This window comes from Coregonus lavaretus (assembly GCF_964263955.1).
Source record: "Coregonus lavaretus genome assembly, chromosome: 19".
NCBI lineage: Eukaryota > Metazoa > Chordata > Actinopteri > Salmoniformes > Salmonidae > Coregonus > Coregonus lavaretus.
The window spans coordinates 44,316,311-44,340,777 of NC_140006.1; the positions used below are offsets into that span (position 1 = coordinate 44,316,311).

Sequence of the window (24,467 nt, forward strand, 5' to 3'; positions counted from 1 at the left end):
CTGGTGGGTCCATCCACTGTCAATGGGCCATGCTCAACTGTGAGAAGGTCTGTGAAAGGCTGTAGGGGGGGGGAGTGGGGTACAACTGGTGGGTCCATCCACTGCCAATGGGCCATGGTCAACTGTGAGAAGGTCTGTGAAAGGCTGTAGGGGGGGAGGTGGGGTACAACTGGTGGGTCCATCCACTGTCAATGGGCCATGCTCAACTGTGAGAAGGTCTGTGAAAGGCTGTAGGGGGGGGGGGAGTGGGGTACGTTGTGCCAAAGGGTTAGTTGAGCAACCCCTTGTTTCTAGGGAAACCATACACAAAATGTATTAAATTAATGTGACCAAATATTTAGGAAGAGGTCATCATTTCATGGAGTCTGTGAAGGAAGAAACCACATGGGAAAAGTGTTGGTAGTCAAATAAATGTATTGTGTTGTAGGTTTCATGATGCTTGAAATCCAAATCAAAGTAGATCATTTAAAGATTTGTTTCATACATCAGTTGAGGTCTCTATAAGCTACAATATGAGGTCCTGAACCTAGAATGAAAGTGTATCCCCGAGCTAATACAGTCAAATTGGTTGCTTTGGGGTACATTGTGCCATTTGGCCAGGGGCAAGTACACCCCATACAAATGATGATTACATTTCGTCAGTTTGATGCATAATATGCATAGTATTTTTGCAATTTGTCATGTATATGAACTCAAGATAGTGCATTTTTATTGCTACAGAGCAGACACCATCATGCCCCGTGAATACAAACGTAAAACAAGCAGGGGTCTCGCCCCCGTTGAGGTTCCTGAGAGAGCAACCAAGGAAGTGAGAGAAGGGATGAACAATAGACCGAGTGACGCTGAAGAACATTAACAAACAAGAAAACAAACATGTTCCTGTGAAAAAAGAGAGGCTTTGATAGAGTAGCAGAGGAACACAAGGTGTTTTCCGATGACATGGAGTCTGCGCTTGCTAGACATATCAAGAATCTCACAGACAGTTTCATGGGCTTAGTAGACTCAAATGTAGAGAACTTGCCTACGAATTGGCACAATATCCCTGTCCCCATTCTCAATTTACCCCATACCCTGAGACCACATTTTAGGACAAGCTATGTTTTCAAAACCGTCTGCTAAATGATGTAAATGTAAATGTAGTACGTACGTCCCCAGTACATCACTGGGGCCAAGATTCCTGCCATCCAGGACCTCTATACCAGGCGGTGTCAGAGGAAGGCCTTAAAAATAATCAAAGACTCCAGCCACCTTAGTCATAGACTGTTCTCTCTGCTAAATTGACCCCATTTTCATCGGTCCATGATAGTTGGTTTGTCCATCCTGCTAAAATCTCTCCACCACCATCTAGCTAGGTGAGATAGAGTAGAAGATGTGAGGACTACAAGGCTGGACAATCATGGGCGGCTTGAGCCGGTCATTGAGCTACATAGGGTGGGTAGGAATCCGACAGCACTGTCTTGACTGTATACAGAGAGAGAATCCCTGCCTGATTCTGGTAACGGTATGGACTGAATCCGTGACAGACATAATGACAAATTCAACAACCTACCTATGCGATTCATGTGTCTTACAGACTCTCAGTAGCGATATTGTTATATTGACATAAAGTGAGTTGTGGATGACATAGTAAATTGTAAAAAAAAAATAAAAAAATGGGTCCATGTTTTGCCTAGTTTATCATACAATGCTGTTCTGAAGAGCACCACTGAAATTAGAACCATATCTGTGTTCTAACAAGCCACTACTTCCTCCTCTCTTGGCTATTAACCTATATTACAGTACATACACTACATTTTTGTTAATTTTTTTTAAAAATTGTTTTGTCATTTAGCAGATGCTCTTATCCAGAGCGACTTACAGGAGCAATTAGGGTTAAGTGCCTTGCTCAAGGGCACATCGACAGATTAGCCTTGTCAGCTTCAGGAGTCGAACTAGCAACCTTTCAGTCATTGTCCTAACGCTCTAACCACTAGGCTACCTGCCGCCTACATGACCAAAAAGTATGTGGACACCTGCTCGTCGAACATCCATTTCCAAAAATCATTGGCATTAATATGAAGTTGCCCCCCCCCCCCCCCCCCCCTTGCTGCTATAACAGCCTCCACTCTTCTGGGAAGGCTTTCCACTAGATGTTTCAACATTGCTGCGGGGACTTACTTCCATTCAGCCACAAGAGCATTAGTGAGGTCGGGCACTGATTTTGGGCGATTAGGCCTGGCTCGCAGTCGGTGTTCCAATTCATCCCAAAGGTGTTCGATGGGGTTGAGGTCAGGGCTCTGTTCAGGCCAGTCAAGTTCTTCCACACCGATCTCGACAAACCATTTCTGTATGGACCTCGCTTTGTGCACAGGGGCATTGTCATGCGTGATTCATCACTCCAGAGAACGCGTTTCCACTGCTCCAGAGTCCAATGGCGGTGAGCTTTACACCACTCCAGCCGACTCTTGGCATTGCGCATGGTAATCTTAGACTTGTGTGCGGCTGCTCGGCCATGGAAACCCATTTCATGATGCTCCCGACGAACAGTTCTTGTGCTGACGTTGCTTCCAGAGGCAGTTTGAAACTCGGTAGTGAGTGTTGCAACCACGCTTCAGCACTCGGCGGTCCCGTTCTGTGAGCTTGTGTGGCCTACCACTTTGCGGCGGAGCCGTTGTTGCTCCTAGACGTTTCCACTTCACAATAACAGCACTTACAGTTGACCCGGGGCAGCTCTAGCAGGGCAGAAATTTGACGAACTGACTAGTTGGAAAAGTGGCATCCTATGACGGTGCCACGTTGAAGGTATCGTATCTGAAGATTATGCCTTTGTTAAATGTTTTTCATGACGAAATGGAATGTTGGTTGTTCAGGCCAAAGGGGGGATGTTTTATGATGTTATTTGAAATGTGCCGCTTGGAGGGTGATGCCCGAGGGGAGACTGGTGATTGGCCAGAAGAAGGGAGTAGCCCCTCCCTTTGCATTGTTTATAAATAGGGGGTAAACGATGAGACGACAGAACGACCATATCAATCTGGGGAGTCGTTCTCCAGGCAACGCGTGTCTGTAATTTATGCTGTAACCTCGTGGTATGAATAAAAACTTCTGACACGATGCAGCATAACGGACTTTTTGTTGACAGCGATAATGGCCACCATTCATCATATACGACATAATGGCGCCCAACGTGGGGCGGGTTTTGCGTCTCTTCCTTGTTTCAGTCAACCGCCGGCCTAACTCTCTCTGAAGCATGGCCGAAAAAGGGTGAGTGTGTTCTTACCGCTTCGGAGGTTGTTAGATTGGATATGACTTGTGTACATTGAAGGGATGTTCCATTATAACCTGGCCTCGGTGGCGTTGTTGCTGGTCGACTGGAGTCTGCTAAAATGTTATGTCATTGGTAACTATAGACAATGATAATTTAGAGTGATAAGTTTATATTTCATTGGTAACGGATGGCAATGAGGATTTAGAGCATAAATTTATATTTCATTGGTAACTATGGTCAATGATAAGGTTATATTTCATTGGTAACGGGTGACAATGGTTGGTAAATTCAGATATGCGCATTCTTTAGAGCATTGCAGGTTTAGATAAGCCCTCGTGACGAACGGGGCGACCGCAGGGTGGGCCAAAATCCTGGAAATGCATTAGGAGTTTCCAGGTCAGTCTGGGACTGGGGTTGGTGGGACATTTCTTGGGGATGGCTTACTCAACTTCTGTTCGACGGGATAGTTGCATTGGGGGGGATCGCTCACTGAAATAGCCATATCCACGGCAGAATAAATTTAGGGCAAACGAAACAGTACTCAATTAAAGGAACGCAATGCTGGGTTTTGTTACATGTTGTAGGCAGCAGTTAGCAATGGCTAGCTGCTAAATGCTAAGTGTGTTGTGTGCTACATGATAACTTTAACCTTGGAGGTCCACTGCGATGGATTCAAGCCTCTTAAACTTGTTTGTATGTGGTGGAGCTGAATGTTCTACGCAAATGTGAGCTCTGTTATGTGTAATTGTGTGAGTATAAGGTATAAAATGGTGAAACTGTAGCGTAATGCTATCGGTCTATGGTGTGGGAAGCATGGCTTTAAAATTGGTTGTGCGCAGGTGCGTGTGATTTTACGGGGCTAAAAACTACAACATGTGGTTATGTGCTAAGCCTACAAAGCACGGCATTATGGGTAAGGGTCATAGGTCCCATGTGGGGGGGGTCGGAAGGATTGATAATCATGGACAATGATTGGGCCACGGTGTGGGGTGTTCATTTGTATAGCTAGTAGGCGCAGTTGGCTAGAGGCTGAAGCTAAGGCTGGATTGTTTCAGGCCACGTGGTACATCGTTGCTCAGGCTAATTTTTGTAAGGCTAAAGTGTGAATCATGCTACATCATGGGGGCTGAGGTGGATGCTAGTGCTAATTGTGTTTTGTGTCACGGTGTACCTTAGGCTAAGCTAAAGGCTAATTGTGTTGCGTGCTACATGCTAACGGATATCCTTAGAGATTCCATTGCGATGGATTAAAGTCTCTTAAATTTGTCACTGTCTGTAAGTCAGGTTGTATGTTTTGTGAGCGCTGTTAAATGTTGTTTGACTATAAGGGGGAAATGGGAAGTTACAGCTGGCTGTTATTCTTTCTGTTTGGGGAGAGAGAGAAGAGAGAATCTTTCTTCCACGGTGAAAAGGGGTTTTTGAATGGTTGTGCGCATGCGTTTAATTTTGCGACACTACACTACAGAAAGGGGGAGTTTATGACACGAGATTAGGACACGTTTTGGTTTACGGCACTAAATCTACGACATGCGGTCGACGAAACAAAATGGTGGCGTTAATAAATGTATGGGGATGCGTTTAATTTTAAAATGATATTTGCGCATGCGTGGGATTCTGCAAAACAACACATTGGTTAAACTGCAGGGAGAGGAACACAGACGACGGAACAAATAGGCACAGGGAGAGTTTAACACGAATATTGGTTAAAGATGAAACTTGTTTTGTAGCCTATTGAATTTATAAATTAAATATAGGATAACGGATTATAATAGATTGAATTAAATAATTAAATGACGGATTGAAAGCAAAAGGTTTTTGGGCGATCTATAATTAGTCCTGAGTTAAAGTCTTACAGTGAATCATGTAGAACAAACGAATATTGAATGGTTGGAGATACTCAGTGACTGCATTAACGACTAAAATGTTATGTTGTGTCTTTGTTCTTCTGTCATATGAGAGGAACGCTAAGCGAGAGGAGCGAGGAGATACAGGAAGTGATCACGTCACGTGGCAGAGGATCAAATCAAAAAGGTTTTGGTACTGATTATGGTTACAAAATCTTTCCCTAACAGGATATGTGATGTTATGACGATTTTACAAGGGGCTTGGCAAATTCTATTTCAATAAAAGTTACATTTTGGAAGCTATGTGCATCACTGGGCTGGATTGCAGTTCGATTGGAAATCAGGTACTGACATTATTCTTTAAATTTATGATAATTAGGGGTTATAGAGCAAGGGGTTAAAGGCTTTGTTTAGGGGTATTTTAGTCTGAAGATGACTAACTTGCATTTACTGGCAGTTGATGGGCTGTGGTAATATACTCAACACTAATGGATAAGGTGGTGACATAGGATATAGGAATAAAAATTGGTTTTAATTATTCATGATTTTTAATTGACTTATTTGGATTTATTTGGAGTTGTTAGATTATATTAAGAATTACAGGGGGAAGCCTATATAACTTAAATAGTCTAAAATAGGATAGTTCACAATAAAGGAATATAAAGGGCTTGATATAGGGGAAAATTGATTGAAATAGTCCTTTTTTAATCAAAGTAATCAAAGTAGGGTTAGAGTAGTGTTAGGAGAGACTAATGGCAGAAGTTAGTACACCTTTCTCACATATGGATTCAGCAGAAAGACATCATCCAGCAGGGTGATTATGGCATCAGAGATGAAGACGAATACGAGCAGAAACAACGATGAAGATGAATCCAGAAGACGGAAGAAAACCGAGATGTCTGGGAACTTAAGGAGAAGAGGATGATGATGATGAGAGGTCATGGGTGGAGGTGACTCTGTGATCAGAAGGAAGTGGCAAGAGAGGAAAGACGAAATGGAGAAATGGAAGAAGTAACACGACTGGATGAAGACCTCAAGAATTGAAGGAAAAGAATAATACAGTGAGGCTAAAGGAAAGGCCACGGGTAAGAAGATGATATTTCAAGAACAGAACTTAGAAGATAACCGTTTGAAGAATACTGATATGTCAACGACGAGAAGGAACAGGACGAAGAAAACTCTATCAAATACAACTTATAACTGGTGGTGGAGAAGACGAAAAGAAGTGTTGGTTATGAAGAATCAGAGTGAATCAACTCAACAATCACTGTTACAGCTTTAACTGAACAATATCAAAGGCAATTGTACCAACCAAGGGGGGACCAGATGTTCCATATCGACTGTCAGTTTCTGGACAGACACAGAATTGGAGAAGAAGAAACAGAGGAAGATCAACGAGCAAGTGAAGATCATCGGTGCTTCAGGTGAACACTAAATATTCTAGAGTGCCGAGAATATCCGGAAGGGGTGCATTGCTGAGAGCCTCGATTAGAGAAGAAGAGAAAATAGCTAACAGTTGAAACCACCGGCCATTAGAAGTGATAGTGAATAGGGGAAAACTTATCTGTGTTCAGCCTAAAGAGGTTAAACATCTCACTAATTGATAACTACTTAGGATAGGGATTTGAGGTAGTACTTACTCTTAAAGTACTAATATTAGAAGATACTGTTATTGTAGTGTTGGGAAGAGAATTGAAGCGTACAATAAAGATGTACACTAGACGACTGACTGTCTGGTAGCATATTTTAAAAAGTAGGGTTTTTGGGGAATCATTTGCTTAAAAGATAAATATCATAGGAAGGATGATAATGTATTAGATTGCCTGTTAGACAATCTGTCTGGGAAAAAACTTAATACGGGTGACTGTTATTTTGGGTTACATTCTTACACTAAGAGATTTGAGGTTAGGCTAAAAGGTGTTTAGTCGGTTTTGCCAAGTCTGTGTGTAATGAGTCAGAAGCAGGTGGGGAACTTTCCCAATCACATATTCTAAAATTTGGTGGTAAGAGATTTTGTCAATAAGTCAGGGGAAAAGGTTTTAAATGTTATGAGAGAAAAGATTAGATTAAAATAGGTTAGGAGAACTAGGGGTGAAGGAACTCTGAGACAGTAAGCTAAGTTTTAAAGTTAGTAGTGAGAGAGAACAGTAATGAATGACACTGTCCAGTAGGGAGATCAAGGTCATTATAGGTGTATTTTGTTATAATCAGGAGGTTTAAAGTTTAGAGGTAGAACTGAAAGGGGGAAAAAGTGACACTAGTGGGGATGGATGGAAGTACAAGGAAGGAGTTCAAAGTCTTGGGGGAAAACTAGGAGTAAATAAGGACATTAACACTTCAGTCTATTAGAACAACAGGGAGAAGCAATTTAACTCTTTCAACATTGATAGGTATTAAAGTCATAAACATATTGCATTTGATTATAAGGGAACCAATACAGCACCAATTTTAGGGGGAAAAATACTTATTAGGGTTTAAGATGGGGACGTTTCTCTCATATGGAGAGATAATTATGGAGAATATGGAGAATAAGTATTGTTATCAGGACCAGGAGTAGAAGGAGGTATAGTTTGGAATAGGGTTAGGAGTGACTGTTCACTTATGTTGCGTAATATTATAGAGAAAGGTTAGGGAGAATATATGTGTACTTATTTAGGGCAAGCATTAGAATTTGTTTCGGTTAGGAATTATTGGTTAAAGGGCAATGTAATTCATAAAGTAACGCTTATAATGGAAGATTTGAAGTCTGTAGAAGTTTCCACAGTCACAGAGGGAGTTAAGGATAAGTTTATTACAGTAGTCACTCCAACAGTGAATAATACACATAGGATATGGGTAGCTTTTCCATTAGAAGGAATTAAGGGTTTTAATTCATCAACTAAATCAACTACTTTAAGGGTAACTTTGGAAGGGATTAATGATACGATGGTAATAGCAAATGTAGGAAGGATGACAACAACTTTTCTGAAATTAAAGGAGGCAGCAAGAGAGACTCAGGGGTTTAGGTTATTACGAATAGGGTTAAAGTAGAGCAGATAGTAGTAGAGAGCAATATAGATTAATCTGAAATGGAGAAGAGAGATTCATCATGGAAGCTGCAGTATGGGGTCTTTTGATTTTGATGACGGAGGGGGGGGGCATCTGATCAGTGCTGCTCGTTCCTCTGTTGTGAAAATTAGAGATAGATTAACTCATTCTGTAAGAATCAGTGAGGAATCTTGAGGGTCCATGTCTGTTGAGAATTCCATCCCGGACCTGTTAGACGGTTGCGCAGCCTCTGTCGGGTGTGGGTCAGTCTTGAGCTTTGTCATGACTGTGGAATTGGCAACAGTCATTGACAGATAAAATAATGTTGTTGTCAAAACAGTAGGGTTTAAGTGTTCTTGGGTGAAGGGATTACCCTATGAGCATTGGTTAGAGGGAAAGTAAAATCAGGTAATTGCAAACTCTGAAGTATTCAGGTGAAATATTGAGGGATAAAAGTTGTTTTTGCTCTAATAAAACATATGAGGTAAGGGGTATGTTTATGGGAAGATCAGGGTGATGTTGTATGATAAATTTGGATAAGCATGACCTTAAGGGTAGTAATGACAAATAATAGGTTACTTTTTATATATCAGGTAGTAAGAAGAGCAGGACTTTGATGGTTAAAAGATTAGCTTTTGACTGACAATGTGACTATGGGAATTTTAGAGGATAAGGGGAAATTATGATAGAGTATATTCTTACCCTATGGGGGATAGGATGTTGTTACAGGTCAACGTTGAAGCTTCCATATGAGGTTTTACCATTATAAGAGGGATAGCATTGGACACAGCTAACTCTAGGGTTAAAAGGGTGACATTACATTTACATTTTAGTCATTTAGCAGACACATGGCGACATGTCATAGTCTTCAAGCCTATCATTGAAGGGTAAGTTTAAGGGAGAAGGGGGGACTTCATTCATGGTATGGTGTAACATTTGGGAAGATAAATTGATAAATATTAGTTATCCTGTGAGTCCAGATAGTTCAGATAATATCACTGGGGTTATAGATGCATTATAAGGGATGCATTTGAAAGGATTTGGTTGCAAGATCAATTAGGCCAGTAGGGGCAGTGATGGGTCAGATTCTAGTTTAAGCTTTGATAACACTGTGTGATGTTTGTACTGACTTTTGAGAAAGTTATGAGATTGAGATAGGTTGGAGAAGTGGTGCCTGGAGACAACACTCAGATGCCGGTGTGGACTGTTCCTGATCTGGATAAAGATGGACAAGTGGAACTGAGGGATAAATATCATTTTGGATTATTTTATGATTTTTCAAATTGGTTTTTCAATATTAGTATGATTTTTAGTATGATTTATGAATCAAAGGGGGGAATGGATATTGTGATTCATGCATCATTTATGTATCATTTTTTAAAATTCTTATGATGTATCATTTTTTAAATTCTTAGGTGAAATGGAGGTTTAATTTGAAAGTGGTTGTTTTGCAAAGGATACTGTTTGGTCGTTTATTTTCTTGTCATTCCAGAAGCATGTGGGAGAACATGTGGAGATTGGAATACTCAAACAAAGACAATATGACTGGAGGAGATGAAACAAGGAGGGTGTGGCTGATTCCATCATCAACAAGTCCATTGGAAGAGGACACTACAGGAAGAGGAAGTGTAGTGGACTACATTCCAGTGTCTGCAATGAAATATAGACATATTTGATGTGTAATACATAATTGTGTCATATTCTTAGGTATTGATTTTAGTAGAATGATGTTTGATGTTATTGAATGTAGATGAGGATATTAGAGGCTTTTGTTTATTTCGATGGGGTTAGGGACAGAAGGTCTAGGAAGGGAGAGATTCATTGTACGATTCGATGGGTTGACCAGTTGTACAATGGATATTTATGGATAGGATTTTGTTTACATGGGTATTTAGTTACATCATAGTTTCAAATGCATTTACATGAGTTATGAGGTTATCTGGAGTACCGACGGTGGTTGCCTGGGGCAGAGGGACCGTGAGATAATTTTACTGTCTTGATTGATATGGATGGATGGCTGCTGGACAGTTTTTCGCTCTCACACTCCATAGAGATTTATTCATAATTCATAGTAATGTGTTCATACTTCATAAACAGTTGTTCATATGTCATAGGAATGTATTTACACTCCATAGAGATTTATTCATAATTCATAGTAATGTGTTCATACTTCATAAACAGTTGTTCATATGTCATAGGAATGTATTTACACTCCATAGAGATTTCTTCATGGGTCATAGTAATGTATTCACACTTCATAAACAGGTATTTCATAGAAAGGTATTTACACTCTAGAGGAGAATGTTTTTGGGGTTAAGGTTAAGAATATTCAATGAGATAAATGGTTATTAGTCATAATCTTATTCTGTTTGTTTTCGAGACGTTTATTTCGTCTCGAAAGGGGGGAATATCGTATCTGAAGATTATGCCTTTGTTAAATGTTTTTCATGACGAAATGGAATGTTGGTTGTTCAGGCCAAAGGGGGGATGTTTTATGATGTTATTTGAAATGTGCCGCTTGGAGGGTGATGCCCGAGGGGAGACTGGTGATTGGCCAGAAGAAGGGAGTAGCCCCTCCCTTTGCATTGTTTATAAATAGGGGGTAAACGATGAGACGACAGAACGACCATATCAATCTGGGGAGTCGTTCTCCAGGCAACGCGTGTCTGTAATTTATGCTGTAACCTCGTGGTATGAATAAAAACTTCTGACACGATGCAGCATAACGGACTTTTTGTTGACAGCGATAATGGCCACCATTCATCATATACGACAAAGGTCACTGATCTCTTCAGTAAGGCCATTCTACTGCCAATGTTTGTCTATGATGATTGCATCTGTAGTGATTAGCGAAGTAGGTTAGCTTGCCTCTAGCATCGCCGCTAAAAACCCCCAGGATTACCGCTAAAACTCTGTATTCATCCTTGATTATTCAATTCCGTTGTAGAAGAGGGAAGAGGAGAGTGGATGGTCCTCCGCCTTTTCGTAGCTAGCTGTGCTGTGTGTTCTGTAGTGATTAGCGCAGCTACCCTGACCCTGACTTTTTGGTGTGTTTACTCGCAGAGTGTGTGCTGTGCCAGGGATCGTATGGGCTGTGCACACGGAGGAAGGTGGAGCTGTACACGCCCGATTAATCAATATTTATAAGGAGCCATACGTCAGTGTTCGGAGGGTGGAACTAAACCAGCAGTTCCACGCTAGGACAGGAATTACATTGAAATAGTGCCCGCAACTTCCTCTGGAGGGGTCCTTTAATCAATAATCATCGCCTGACTTTTTTTTTTTTTTTTTTACCTGGCCTCAAACTAATATTTAGCAAGCAGATGGGGACAAGCGGGTCTACAAATCCCAATACAACTCTTGTGTCAGCTAATTTCTGGTCAGCAATGTGGGAGTGATTGCTTCGTACAAGAGCACAAAACATATATATTTCTAGCCATCTTTGAAAAGCAAGTTAGGTAAAAAGTGTTGTTTTTCTCCTAAAGGGGTATTTTGAGTCAGGCTTGAATATGCTAAGAAGCCAATAGACAGAGAGTAGCCAACATATTTTCTTATTCTCTGTATGGTAATAGTAATGATACTTTTATTTCTTGCTTCACACAACACTATTTTCTATTTTTGGACAAATGACTTGAGCTTTTGGAAGTTTTCCTACCCGTCAGCAAGTTACAATTATAGACGCATGTTCACTCAATAGGTCTCACATCGAGGTTATTAAAAAGCAAGCGAGTAAGTTTAGGTTCACTCAATAAGTTCTACAATTATCATGGAAATTTAAGGCATCAACTTTAATGCATCGCTAAACAATGGATATATAGCGTTTTGCAAAAAAACTAATTTTAATACACACCTAAAATCTATGATTTAAAAAATATGAGAACAGTAATATTTGACATTGGTGGATATAGTGTTTTGGAAATAAACTCTTCATATACAGTTTGAGAAATGATGAATACTGTAAAATTCTATATTTTAACATCATGAATAAATCAATTGACATCAATTTACTTTGGAATGTAAAACAACTATACCAAATCATATGAATGTGAAAGGTAAAACAACTATACCAAATCATATGAATGTGAAAGGTAAAACAACTATACCAAATCATATGAATGTGAAAGGTAAAACAACTATACCAAATCATATGAATGTGAAAGGTAAAACAACTATACCAAATCATATGAATGTGAAAGGTAAAACAACTATACCAAATCATATGAATGTGAAAGGTAAAACAACTATACCAAATCATATGAATGTGACTGTAAATACCACATCGTCATCCTCCATCAGCCAGTGTGCTTCAATAGGACAAAGTGGAAAATGTCACTCTTTGTATTACCATTTGGAGTTATGGTCCCAGCAAACATGACCCCATTGACCCCATGTAGGTATTCAGTGGGCAAGGTGGGCACGGGCTAGCCCACACCTGCCCAACAAGGGCTAGCCTACACCAGCCCAACACAGGGTAGCCCACACCTGCCCAACACGGGCCATTCATGTTTTTTTGTACAGGGTATTGTTATTTTCATGATGTCTTAACAAGTTTGTAACATAACAACCTCCCTTTATTTTCTGCCTAAAAGATAGGAATGATATGTAGGGGATCGAAGGACCATGAAGAATGAAACAAGTGGTATTTACATTGAATGAAGGTAGTGACCACTGCAGGTTGTCCGGGTAAATCAATGTAAATAAATGTGCTCAAATAACAGTACAGAGCTATATAATGGTTATACAACGTGAATACCATTAACTTGAGCAATGTACATTAATAATGAGAAGAAATTAAAACCTTTCCCAGTAATGGCAGGACGTATGCAATCCAGATTGTGTATCAAAGAGCACATGTAGGCAAACTGGTGATGTGGCATTCAACCTTCCAATATGAGAGCAATAGTATTTGCCAGAGGGGCAATCTTTAGAGTGTGATTGATTTGCAGGTGAAGCGCCGGCTACACAGATAACTTATAGTGGCAATGTTAGGTTAAGCTGAAATCCTGCATATATGTTTTCACACAACGTGCAGGTATGCCCCACCTGCCGCATGGACAGGTAGGCACGCTACACCCTCTTACCTAAAATGCCCGCAGAGGCTTTCAAGACCAGGCAGTATCCTCTACATCTCCACCTGAATTCCAGGTTTTATGAGCATCAGGAATGAGAACCCGCTGGGACATTTTATTTAATTTTATTTTTTTAGTCATTTAGCAGACGCTCTTATCCAGAGCGACTTACAGTTAGTGAATACATATTTTTTTTTTTTATACTGGCCCCCCGTGGGAAACGAACCCACAACCCTGGCGTTGCAAACGCCATGCTCTATCAACTGAGCTACATCCCTGCCGGCCATTCCCTCCCCTACCCTGGACGACGCTGGGCCAATTGTGCGCCGCCCATGAGTCTCATATTGCATAGTGGGGGGGGGGGGGGGGGAGACGGCCATGGGAAAAAGTCATTATAGATTTAATAACAAAGTTATAGTAACCGATACCGTGTTGAAGTGAGGCAGTTCATTTTTTTAGCAATTATTAAAGGCTGAATTCGAACTCAAGCATTAAAAGCAGACCATAACTGACATACAGGTAACTGACAAAATAAAGGAAACACCAACATAACGTTTCTTAATAGGGTGTTGGGCCACCGCGAGCCGCCCCCATTCTCATCGACGGGGCTGTAGTGGAACAGGTTGAGAGCTTGAAGTTCCTTGGTGTCCGCATCCCCAACAAACTATTATGGTCCAAACACACCAAGACAGTCGTGAAGAGGGCACGACAAAGCCTATTCCCCCTCAGGAGACTGAAAAGATTTGGCATGGGTCCTCAGATCCTCAAAAAGTTCTACAGCTGCACCATCGAGAGCATCCTGACTGGTTGCATCACCAACTGGTATGGCAACTGCTCGGCCTCCGACCGCAAAGGCACTATAGAGGGTAATTTGTAAGTCGCTCTGGATAAGAGCGTCTGCTAAATGATGTAAATGTAAATGTAGTACGTACGTCCCAGTACATCACTGGGGCCAAGATTCCTGCAATCCAGGACCTCTATACCAGGCGGTGTCAGAGGAAGGCCTTAAAAAGAATCAAAGACTCCAGCCACCTTAGTCATAGACTGTTCTCTCTGTTACCGGAGCGCCAAGTCTAGGTCCAAAAGGCTTCTTAACAGCTTCTACCCCCAAGCCATAAGACTCCTGAACAGCTAATCAAGGCTATCCAGACTAACTGCATTGTTGGTTAAGGGCTTGTAAGTAAGCATTTTACTGTAATGTCTACACCTGTTGTATTCGGCGCATGTGGCAAATAAAATTTGATTTGATGTCAATTGCTTAATTAACTCAGGAACCACACCTGTGTGGAAGCACCTGCTTTCAATATACTTTGTATCCCTCATTAACTAAAAGTTTAAGCCATTGGGGGGGGGGGGGGGGGACATCTTTCAAAATTCATGAGTTTATGAGAAAGTATGTAGTTTGACAGGCAATTCATTGCATTTAAAGTTACAAGAGCGAAAAGAGACTAAAAATAAAATAGAAAGCCACCAATCAAAAGGGCAGGTGCTCCAACGACCCCTAGAAAGCCACCAATCAAAAGGGCAGGTGCTCCAACGACCCCTAGGGCTCTATCTGTACCTGATTTGGGGGTGTGGTCACAAGCCCCATCCTGTTCCTCCACTCCCTCAACCCCCACTCCCTGGCTCCACAGTATATAAATCCAGATCTGCTTGCTTCGGAATCTGCTCTCATAGACAGCTCTCTCCCATTCTCTACATCTGCTGCCTATGCTGTGATCCTCAGCTGCACATCATGTCCATGGCTTGGTCCTCCAGGATGTCGGCCGGTGGTGGCCTGGGCCTTTCTGGGGGCGGTGGAGCCAGGTTGGGCTTTGGCTTTGGGGGAGTTGGAGGTGGTTTTGGGGGAGGTGGCGGAGGAGGCTTGGGCATGGGGCTGGGCTTGGGAGGAGGACTGGGTATGGGGTCTGGGCTGGGGTTGGGTGGGGGAGCAGGGGGTGGACTGGGTTTCGGTGGTGGCTTAGGTGGAGGTGGTGGTGGAGGTTATGGTGGAGGTGGTTATGGTGGTGGAGGTTATGTTGGAGGTGGAGGTTATGGTGGTGGTGGCGGCGGAGCCCTGATGGCCAGTCCTGCCTTCGCTATGGGACGCACCATGGCAGCGGGGGGGGTCAGTGCTGGGTCGGCAATGGCATTGGGTACCTCTCTGGGCCCAGCATTGGCTCCTATGCGGTCCCGGCAGGCAGAGAAGAACATGCTGTCCGGTCTCAACGAACGCTTCTCCTCGTACATGGGCACAGTGAGAGCCCTCCAGCAGGAGAACGCCACCCTGGAGGCCAGACTGTCCCAGTTGACGGGGGGTGCGGACATGGGGTCTCCCGAGTCCTCCGGGACCACCACCGCGGAGTACGAGGCTCAGCTCGGCGAGTACCGCGGTGCCCTGGAAACCCTCACCCTGGACACCATCAAACTGGAGATCGAGCTGGACAACGTCCGCGGCACCGCCCACGAACTCAAGGCCAAGTGAGTGTCCGTATTTTATTTCACTTTCAGAGAATACTTAATATCTTGGTTGGAGCACCAGCACAATACAACTGTAAATAGGATAACTTAGTCCACCTTTATTTAGCCAAATACGGTAAGTAATTGAACATTCAGGAAGCAGTTATTACTTTATTCGGTTGATACAACTACATGAAAACTGTAAACGGTGATCCTTTAAGATTCCTCAATTTGTTGAAACTATGCCTTGACCGGATAGCTTTTATGTTGAATGACACTTTTATCCTAGTCCCATATTCATCTGGCCGCTCTATAGACATGCTTGGGGTTAGATGGAACTGCACTGTACAGCTGTATGGTGCATTAAAAAGGTTGCATGTTGTTGCAGGTTTGACTTTGAGCAAGGCGTGAAGTTTCAGCTAGACTCTGACATTTCAGCCATGAAGAAGGTAAAGAGAGTAACTTATGTCCGAAAATGTACACCGTATCCCAGTAACAAAGATACATGTATTTTACTGGGATACGGTGTACATTTTCGGACATACACAAAAATTCCCTACTCTCCCTCAAATTTGTACAGCTTGTAGATGTACCACTATCACTCTTTCTTACCAGGACATAGATATGGCATCTGAATTACGCATTGATTTGGATGCCAAGTACTCCAGCTTGAAGAACGAACTGGACTTTGTCACCAAGATGCAGGAGGAGGTACAGAGAATTAAGTGTTAACGTTAAGTAAATTAAGTATGATTATACTAAATGAAGTATGAGTATAGTAAATTAAGCATGTGTATAGTAAAATAAGTATGAGTATAGTAAATTAAGTATGAGTATAGTGAATTAAGTATGAGTATAGTAAATTAAGTATGAGTATAGTAAATTAAGTATGAGTATAGTGAATTAAGTATGAGTATAGTAAATTAAGTATGAGTATAGTAAATTAAGTATGAGCATAGTAAATTAACGATGTTATTATTTTGATATCTGGTTGTCGAAGTGTATGTGTTCATTGCAAACACCTGCCTCTGTCCACCTGCCTCTGTCCACCTGCCTCTATCCACCTGCCTCTATCCACCTGCCTCTGTCCACCTGCCTCTGTCCACCTGCCTCTGTCCACCTGCCTCTGTCCACCTGCCTCTGTCCACCTGCCTCTGTCCACCTGCCTCTGTCCACCTGACTCTGTCCACCTGCCTCTGTCCATCACTGTCCATTGTCTATCCACACAGGAATTATCCACTCTGCAGTCCAAACTGGGCACCACGGCTATGGACACGTCTGTGTCCATGATCGAGGTCGACACGGGCAAGTCCTTCGACATCTCCAACGCTCTCAACAAGATCAGGGTGGAGTACGAGAAGTCTGTGCAGCAACACAGAGACGAGGCGGACGCTTACTACAAACTGAAGGTGTGTGTAAACCCCTACAGTGGGGGAAAAAAGTATTTAGTCAGCCAACAATTGTGCAAGTTCTCCCACTTAAAAAGATGAGAGAGGCCTGTAATTTTCATCATAGGTACACGTCAACTATGACAGACAAATTGAGAAGAAAAAAATCCTGAAAATCACATTGTAGGATTTTTTATGAATTTATTTGCAAATTATGGTGGAAAATAAGTATTTGGTCACCTACAAACAAGCAAGATTTCTGGCTCTCACAGACCTGTAACTTCTTCTTTAAGAGGCTCCCCTGTCCTCCACTCGTTACCTGTATTAATGGCACCTGTTTGAACTTGTTATCAGTATAAAAGACACCTGTCCACAACCTCAAACAGTCACACTCCAAACTCCACTATGGCCAAGACCAAAGAGCTGTCAAAGGAACCAGAAACAAAATTGTAGACATGCACCAGGCTGGGAAGACTGAATCTGCAATAGGTAAGCAGCTTGGTTTGAATAAATCAACTGTGGGAGCAATTATTATGAAATGGAAGACATACAAGACCACTGATAATCTCCCTCGATCTGGGGCTCCACGCAAGATCACACCCAGTGGGGTCAAACTGATCACAAGAACGGTGAGCAAAAATCCCAGAACCACACGGGGGGACCTAGTGAATGACCTGCAGAGAGCTGGGACCAAAGTAACAAAGCCTACCATCAGTAACACACTACGCCGCCAGGGACTCAAACCCTGCAGTGCCAGACGTGTCCCCCTGCTTAAGTTAGTACATGTCCAGGCCCGTCTGAAGTTTGCTAGAGTGCATTTGGATGATCCAGAAGAGGATTGGGAGAAAGTCATATGGTCAGATGAAACCAAAATAGAACTTTTTGGTAAAAACTCAACTCGTCGTATTTGGTGGACAAAGAATGCTGAGTTGCATCCAAAGAACACCATACCTACTGTGAAGCATGGGGGTGTAAACATCATGCTTTGGGGCTGTTTTTCTGCAAAGGGACCAGGACGACTGATCCGTGTAAAGGAAAGAATGAATGGGGCCATGTATCGTGAGATTTTGAGTGAAAACCTTCCATCAGCAAGGGCATTGAAGATGAAACGTGGCTGGGTCTTTCAGCATGACAATGATCCCAAACACACCGCCCGCCCGGGCAACAAAGGAGTGGCTTCGTAAGAAGCATTTCAAGGTCCTGGAGTGGCCTAGCCAGTCTCCAGATCTCAACCCCATAGAAAATCTTTGGAGGGAGTTGAAAGTCCGTGTTGCCCAGCGACAGCCCCAAAACATCACTGCTCTAGAGGAGATCTGCATGGAGGAATGGGCCAAAATACCAGCAACAGTGTGTGAAAACCTTGTGAAGACTTACAGAAAACGTTTGACCTGTGTCATTGCCAACAAAGGGTATATAACAACGTATTGAGTAACTTTTGTTATTGACCAAATACTTATTTTCCACCATAATTTGCAAATAAATTCATTAAAAATCCTACAATGTGATTTTCTGGATTTTTTTTCTTCTCAATTTGTCTGTCATAGTTGACGTGTACCTATGATGAAAATGACAGGCCTCTCTCATCTTTTTAAGTGGGAGAACTTGCACAATTGGTGGCTGACTAAATACTTTTTTCCCCCACTGTAATTAGCGTCAACGATTTCCTGCACCTATCTAACCAGCTACCTCAGACAGACCAGGCAAGGCAAGGCAAGCGTAGGCAGTCTGTTTGTCATAACAAAGCATCCTTTTTGATACTTTCTTGTAATCTGTACAGTTTAACACTACTCAGTGACAACTACCTGGTACCAAGTGACAAAATGGTGCTTGTTTAAAATTAGCTAATCCCAAAAGAACGTAAATATCAAGTAAAATAGTGTAAACAATACGTTTAACCGGCGGAGTGTCTCTCTCTCCTCTTGCAGATGGAAGAGATACAGACAGCTACCGCCAAGAGTTCAGAGGCCGTCTCAGAGGCCAAGATGGAAATCTCAGGGGCCCGGAAGGAGCTGCAGGCTCTCAGTCTAGAGCTCCAAGGCCTGGTCACTGCGGTGAGTGGACTATGGGGGTCGAGATCGCCACTTGAGATCTGCGTACGGCATCCACATTAGGAAGTCGTCAATCCATTTTTTTTTTTTTTCAATGCGAAAGTCTCTCTTTGTCATCAATGCATGATTTATGTAGAGACCTGTCTTGTCTTGTCTTCCTCTCACTATTTATTGCGTGTCAACATGTACCCACGTGTATTTTGGGTCCCTCTGGTGTGACCTCTTTACAGAAACGTTTTGGGGGTGGGAGGGGACCCCTAACATTTTGATCTCAAAGTCTTGGTCTTATCCATTCAATCATGAACTACAACTGCCACTCATACCTCACAGTGACACAATAGAACTGCGACCGCACAGATTACTATCACAGAGACAATTTCAGAAGAGAAACCACCTGCAGTAAAACAACTGAGCAAGACCTTGCACCTTGTGCAAAATGTACCCAAGTTCCCAAGTTCTCTCACGTCACCCCCCTCCTCCGCACACTCCACTGGCTTCCAGTTGAAGCTCGCATCCGCTACAAGACCATGGTGCTTGCCTATGGAGCAGTGAGGGGAACGGCACCTCTGTACCTTCAGGCTCTGATCAGTCCCTACACCCAAATGAGGGCATTGCGCTCATCCACCTCTGGCCTGCTGGCTCCCCTTCCTCTGCGGAAGCATAGTTCCCGCTCAGCCCAGTCAAAACTGTTCGCTGCTTTGGCACCCCAATGGTGGAACAAGCTCCCTCACGACGCCAGGACAGCGGAGTCACTCACCACCTTCCGGAGACATTTGAAACCCCACCTCTTTAAGGAATACCTGGGATAGGATAAAGGAATCCTTCTACCCCCCCCCCCCCCCAATTGTAAAGTGGTTATCCCACTGGCTATAGGGTGAACGCACCAATTTGTGAGTCGCTCTGGCTAAGAGCGTCTGCTAAATGACGTTAATGTGCCCTTGAGCAAGGCACTTAACCCTAATTGCTCCTGTAAGTCGCTCTGGATAAGAGCGTCTGCTAAATGACTAAAATGTAAATGTAAATGTAATGTACCTCAGTCAACAAAGCAAAACCATTTTTCACACGGTTCGCCGGCTACAGCAACTGTTTGCTTCAGTAACCCTGCTTCCCGGCAGATCTCCATCAGACTTTACTATAAATCACGCCAAGAAGTAGTATGCAGAAGACACAGGAAGTGGTTCAATCTGTATCTGGTTATCTCTGAGTGACAGGAAAGCCCCTTCTGCCACAGATGACACCAGCTCTGAATGTACCAGACAGACTTTCTCAGAGGGAACTGCCACTAATTCAGTTGCAGTCATTGTTTTTTTCTGTTGAAAGAATACCGTTCCTTCCTTAAACAAGAGATGATTTTCACTGTCTAAAGGTCTTTGCTCATCCAAGACATTACAATATGCAAATACTATGGCTACTATAGCTAAATACTGGTGTAGAGTTCATAATCTCTCTAATTATTCTCCATCTCCATTTATTCCCTGTCCTTCTTTCTTCTCCTCTCCCACCCCCACACCCTCTCTTCTCCTCTCCCATCCCCACACCCTCTCTTCTCCTCTCCCATCCCCACACCCTCTCTTCTCCTCTCCCATCCCCACACCCTCTCCTCTCCTCTCCTCTCCTCTCCTCTCCTCTCCTCTCCTCTCCTCTCCTCTCCTCTCCTCTCCTCTCCTCTCCTCTCCTCTCCTCTCCTCTCCTCTCCTCTCCTCTCCTCTCCTCTCCTCTCCTCTCCTCTCCTCTCCTCTCCTCTCCTCTCCTCTCCTCTCCTCTCCTCTCCTCTCCTATCCTCTCCCATCCCCACACCTTCTCTTCTCCTCTCCCATCCCCACACCCTCTCTTCTCCTCTTCCCTGTCGCAATTAAATATTTTCTCACATAATCTCCTTCACTCCTTTACCCCCCCCCCTCCGACCCTACTCTGTCCTGAATCCCCGCCCTCACACTCCTCCATTCCTCTGCTCTCTCTCTCCACCCCTCTCTCCAGAACATGTCCCTGGAGCAGAGCTTGGCGGAAGCCCATTCCCAGTCTAGCATGGGTGTGGCCGGGTACCAGGGTCAGATCTCCAGCTTGACGTCTGCCATCGAGGTGGCCAAAACGGACCTCCACAAGCAGATCCTGGCCTACCAGGAGCTTCTGGACGTCAAACTGGCTCTAGACGGGGAGATCTCCACCTACAGAACCCTGCTGGAAGGAGACCACCTCAAGTAAGTACAATCAGTACGTGCAGTATTAGAAGGATACTGTGAGATTCTGGCCATTGTGTTATTCTATTTCCCCAGAGTCAGATTTGTATTTGTATTTATTATGAATCTCCATTAGCTGCTGTCCAGCAAACCTAAGACAATTAAGGACGCTATATATAAGTTATACAAGTCGTGGATACCATTTTGTATGTCTCTGCGTCCAGTTTGAATAAAAGTGGTGTAGATGAAGGCATGTGTACTGGTTTTAAGTCAAACTTAACATAATATAATGTAATCGAAAAAAAAGACTGTGAGGAGGCTGTTTACTGTCATATTTTCACTCTTTTCACTCCAGATTACCTGAGACATCCAGATTTACAGCATCTTCCTACAGTTTCTTAGGTGAGAGAAATGTTTAACAAGGGGTATATAGTGGAGGTGAACAGAATGGCCAAGCACACCCAGAATGGCCAAGCACACCCAGAATGGCCAAGCACACCCAGAATGGCCAAGCACACCCAGAATGGCCAAGCACACCCAGAATGGCCAAGCACACCCAGAATGGCAGTGCGAGCACCCACAGGGCTTTCAGTCAGTGGTGACTTTTTAATTGCACAAAAAAAAAATGTTTGTATCCAAATGGATGGCACACAACAGTAAAGAAAATTTCAAAATATATTTTTATAAAACACTCAGGATGGGCCCTTTCTAAAATCCTATATCCATTTTTTTCAATTGACTAATTGATTTATGGATTTATCTGAGCTAATCCATTGTGGAGATGTCCCAGTCAGACGACCTGATGGATGGTTTATCTGTAGGACCACAGGAGCTGACCTGTAAGGGGGCAGGAGGACTGGGGAGTGTGGAGGGAGAGTGTAGGGGGCCAGGAGTACTGGGGAGTGTGGAGGGAGAGTGTAGGGGGCCAGGAGTACTGGGGAGTGTGGAGGGAGAGTGCAGGGGGCCAGGAGGACTGGGGAGTGTGGAGGGAGAGTGTAGGGGGGCAGGAGTACTGGGGAGTGTGGAGGGAGAGTGTAGGGGGGCAGGAGTACTGGGGAGTGTGGAGGGAGAGTGTAGGGGGGCAGGAGTACTGGGGAGTGTGGAGGGAGAGTGTAGGGGGGCAGGAGTACTGGAGAGTGTGGAGGGAGAGTGTAGGGGGCAGGAGTACTGGGGAGTGTGGAGGGAGAGTGTAGGGGGCAGGAGTACTGGGGAGTGTGGAGGGAGAGTGTAGGGGGGCAGGAGTACTGGGGAGTGTGGAGGGAGAGTGTAGGGGGCAGGAGGACTGGGGAGTGTGGAGGGAGAGTGTAGGGGGCAGGAGTACTGGGGAGTGTGGAGGGAGAGTGTAGGGGGCAGGAGTACTGGGGAGTGTAGAGGGAGAGTGTAGGGGGGCAGGAGTACTGGGGAGTGTGGAGGGAGAGTGTAAGGGGCAGGAGTACTGGGGAGTGTAGAGGGAGAGTGTAGGGGGCAGGAGGAGTACTGGGGAGTGTGGAGGGAGAGTGTAAGGGGCAGGAGTACTGGGGAGTGTAGAGGGAGAGTGTAGGGGCCAGGAGTACTGGGGAGTGTGGAGGGAGAGTGTAGGGGGCCAGGAGTACTGGGGAGTGTGGAGGGAGAGTGTAGGGGGCCAGGAGTACTGGGGAGTGTGGAGGGAGAGTGTAGGGGGCCAGGAGTACTGGGGAGTGTGGAGGGAGAGTGCAGGGGTAGACAGAGCCCTCACTCACCTGCACATTTCCATCCTGCAGGCTGGGACGCCCCTCGCTCCAGCACTCCTCAGGGCTCCCCTTTACCTCCTACCCAGGCTAGATACAAAGGCAAGTTCACACACATAGAGGGAGCCTCAGGGTAGGAGAATGGTTGCCTCTCTGATTTGGAAAACTGCCTGGCCCTTCTGGTCATATTATTTTCAGAACTATTTTCTCTGATGACGTCTGTAACACATTTAGCAATGGGGAAGTTGCCCAACAGCTTTTTTTTGGGTCACAACATCTCATGAGGAAAGAGACGTGAATATGGCTAAACAACTGATCTCCCTCGCTATCTCTCCCTCGCTATCTCTCCCTCGCTATCTCTCCCTCGCTATCTCTTCTGTGCTCTTTCTCTATCCCCACACCTGGTTTTCCTTTCATAACTCTCTTTCTAGCTGGAGGTGAGGGAATTCACATTAAAGAGATCATAACAGGTCAGTAATTTTGGGATGGTATCAACGTATCATAACATGTGTCTGACATGTTATGCAATGCAGACCGCATTAAATATAAACACTGAGTGTACAACTCAATATTAGGAAGGTGTTCTTAATGTTTTGTACACTCAGTGTACATGCCTTCTACATGTTATCATGTCATCATGTAAAGCCATTAGTCAATACACACTGAGTATACAAAACATTACACACCTTCCTAATATTGAGTTAATTTTGTGCCAAACCTACTTTTGTGCCAAACCTACTACAAACCGTAACATTTGAAATATTGTTTTCCTTCACTTGCTCCCCTTAGAACACACAGAGACCTCGCTGATCTCTGAACCCGCATCCGCAGATGAATCCGAATCCACCTGATTCCACCAGGGTACCTTTGGACCGTTGGACGTTCAGTTGTGAAAAAGCAACTCTTATAACCACACCCTCTAGCTTCTCTGTCAATCTATGCCCCCACTTCCCCCCCCGATTTGTAGACTACACAATAAACATTGCATCTTAGATCTGTCTCCCGGCTCGTTTTATGTTACATTATACGTTCTTGGAGATGTTATTATAAATTGATGAGTGTCAGCGCACTCATCAATTTACTGTGTTTTGATTAGAAATTACATAAGTTGCGCAGTTATTGTGTTTGTGAGTAGAAATAGGATAGGGGTTGGAGGATGCATGTGAGAATACCAGTGAATACCAGCGCTTCTCTGTCATCTCTATCTTGTTCCTGAAATAACGTTGTTTTTGTGGTCTTCGCTTGACGTGCGAAAAGGCCCCAGATAAAGTAAACCGTACAATGTTCTGAACAGGCCAGCCAACCCCACCACACGCAACTGCTGTGAAAAGTTTGTCACGCTGCACAGGAAGTCATAGAGGACTGACTGTTGTCACGACAACCCTGCTGTGAGTGCGGCGTTCGTCAATCTGAGGTTTGGTTATTTGTTTTGCACTGATTCATATCTTGCATATTCATTTATGAAATATTAGTTGAGAACCTGCAGCTGTACTGGATGTTTTAGCAAAAAAATTTGCTAAGGGTA

General features: G+C 43.8%; 1 protein-coding gene across 1 annotated transcript; it reads left to right on the forward strand.

Annotated features, from left to right (window-relative positions):
* Nucleotides 1–14,943: 14,943 nt before the first annotated feature.
* On the forward strand, nucleotides 14,944–23,793 carry LOC311146327 (thread biopolymer filament subunit gamma; the record flags this gene model as incomplete). The annotated part of the gene is made up of 9 exons (XM_084182813.1): nucleotides 14,944–15,644; nucleotides 16,012–16,072; nucleotides 16,239–16,334; nucleotides 16,853–17,032; nucleotides 18,937–19,062; nucleotides 21,037–21,257; nucleotides 21,592–21,638; nucleotides 23,374–23,412; nucleotides 23,732–23,793. 9 exons carry the CDS (start codon nucleotides 14,944–14,946, stop codon nucleotides 23,791–23,793), a joined length of 1,533 nt encoding a protein of 510 aa, XP_084038939.1.
* Between the last annotated feature and the right edge of the window lie 674 nt (nucleotides 23,794–24,467).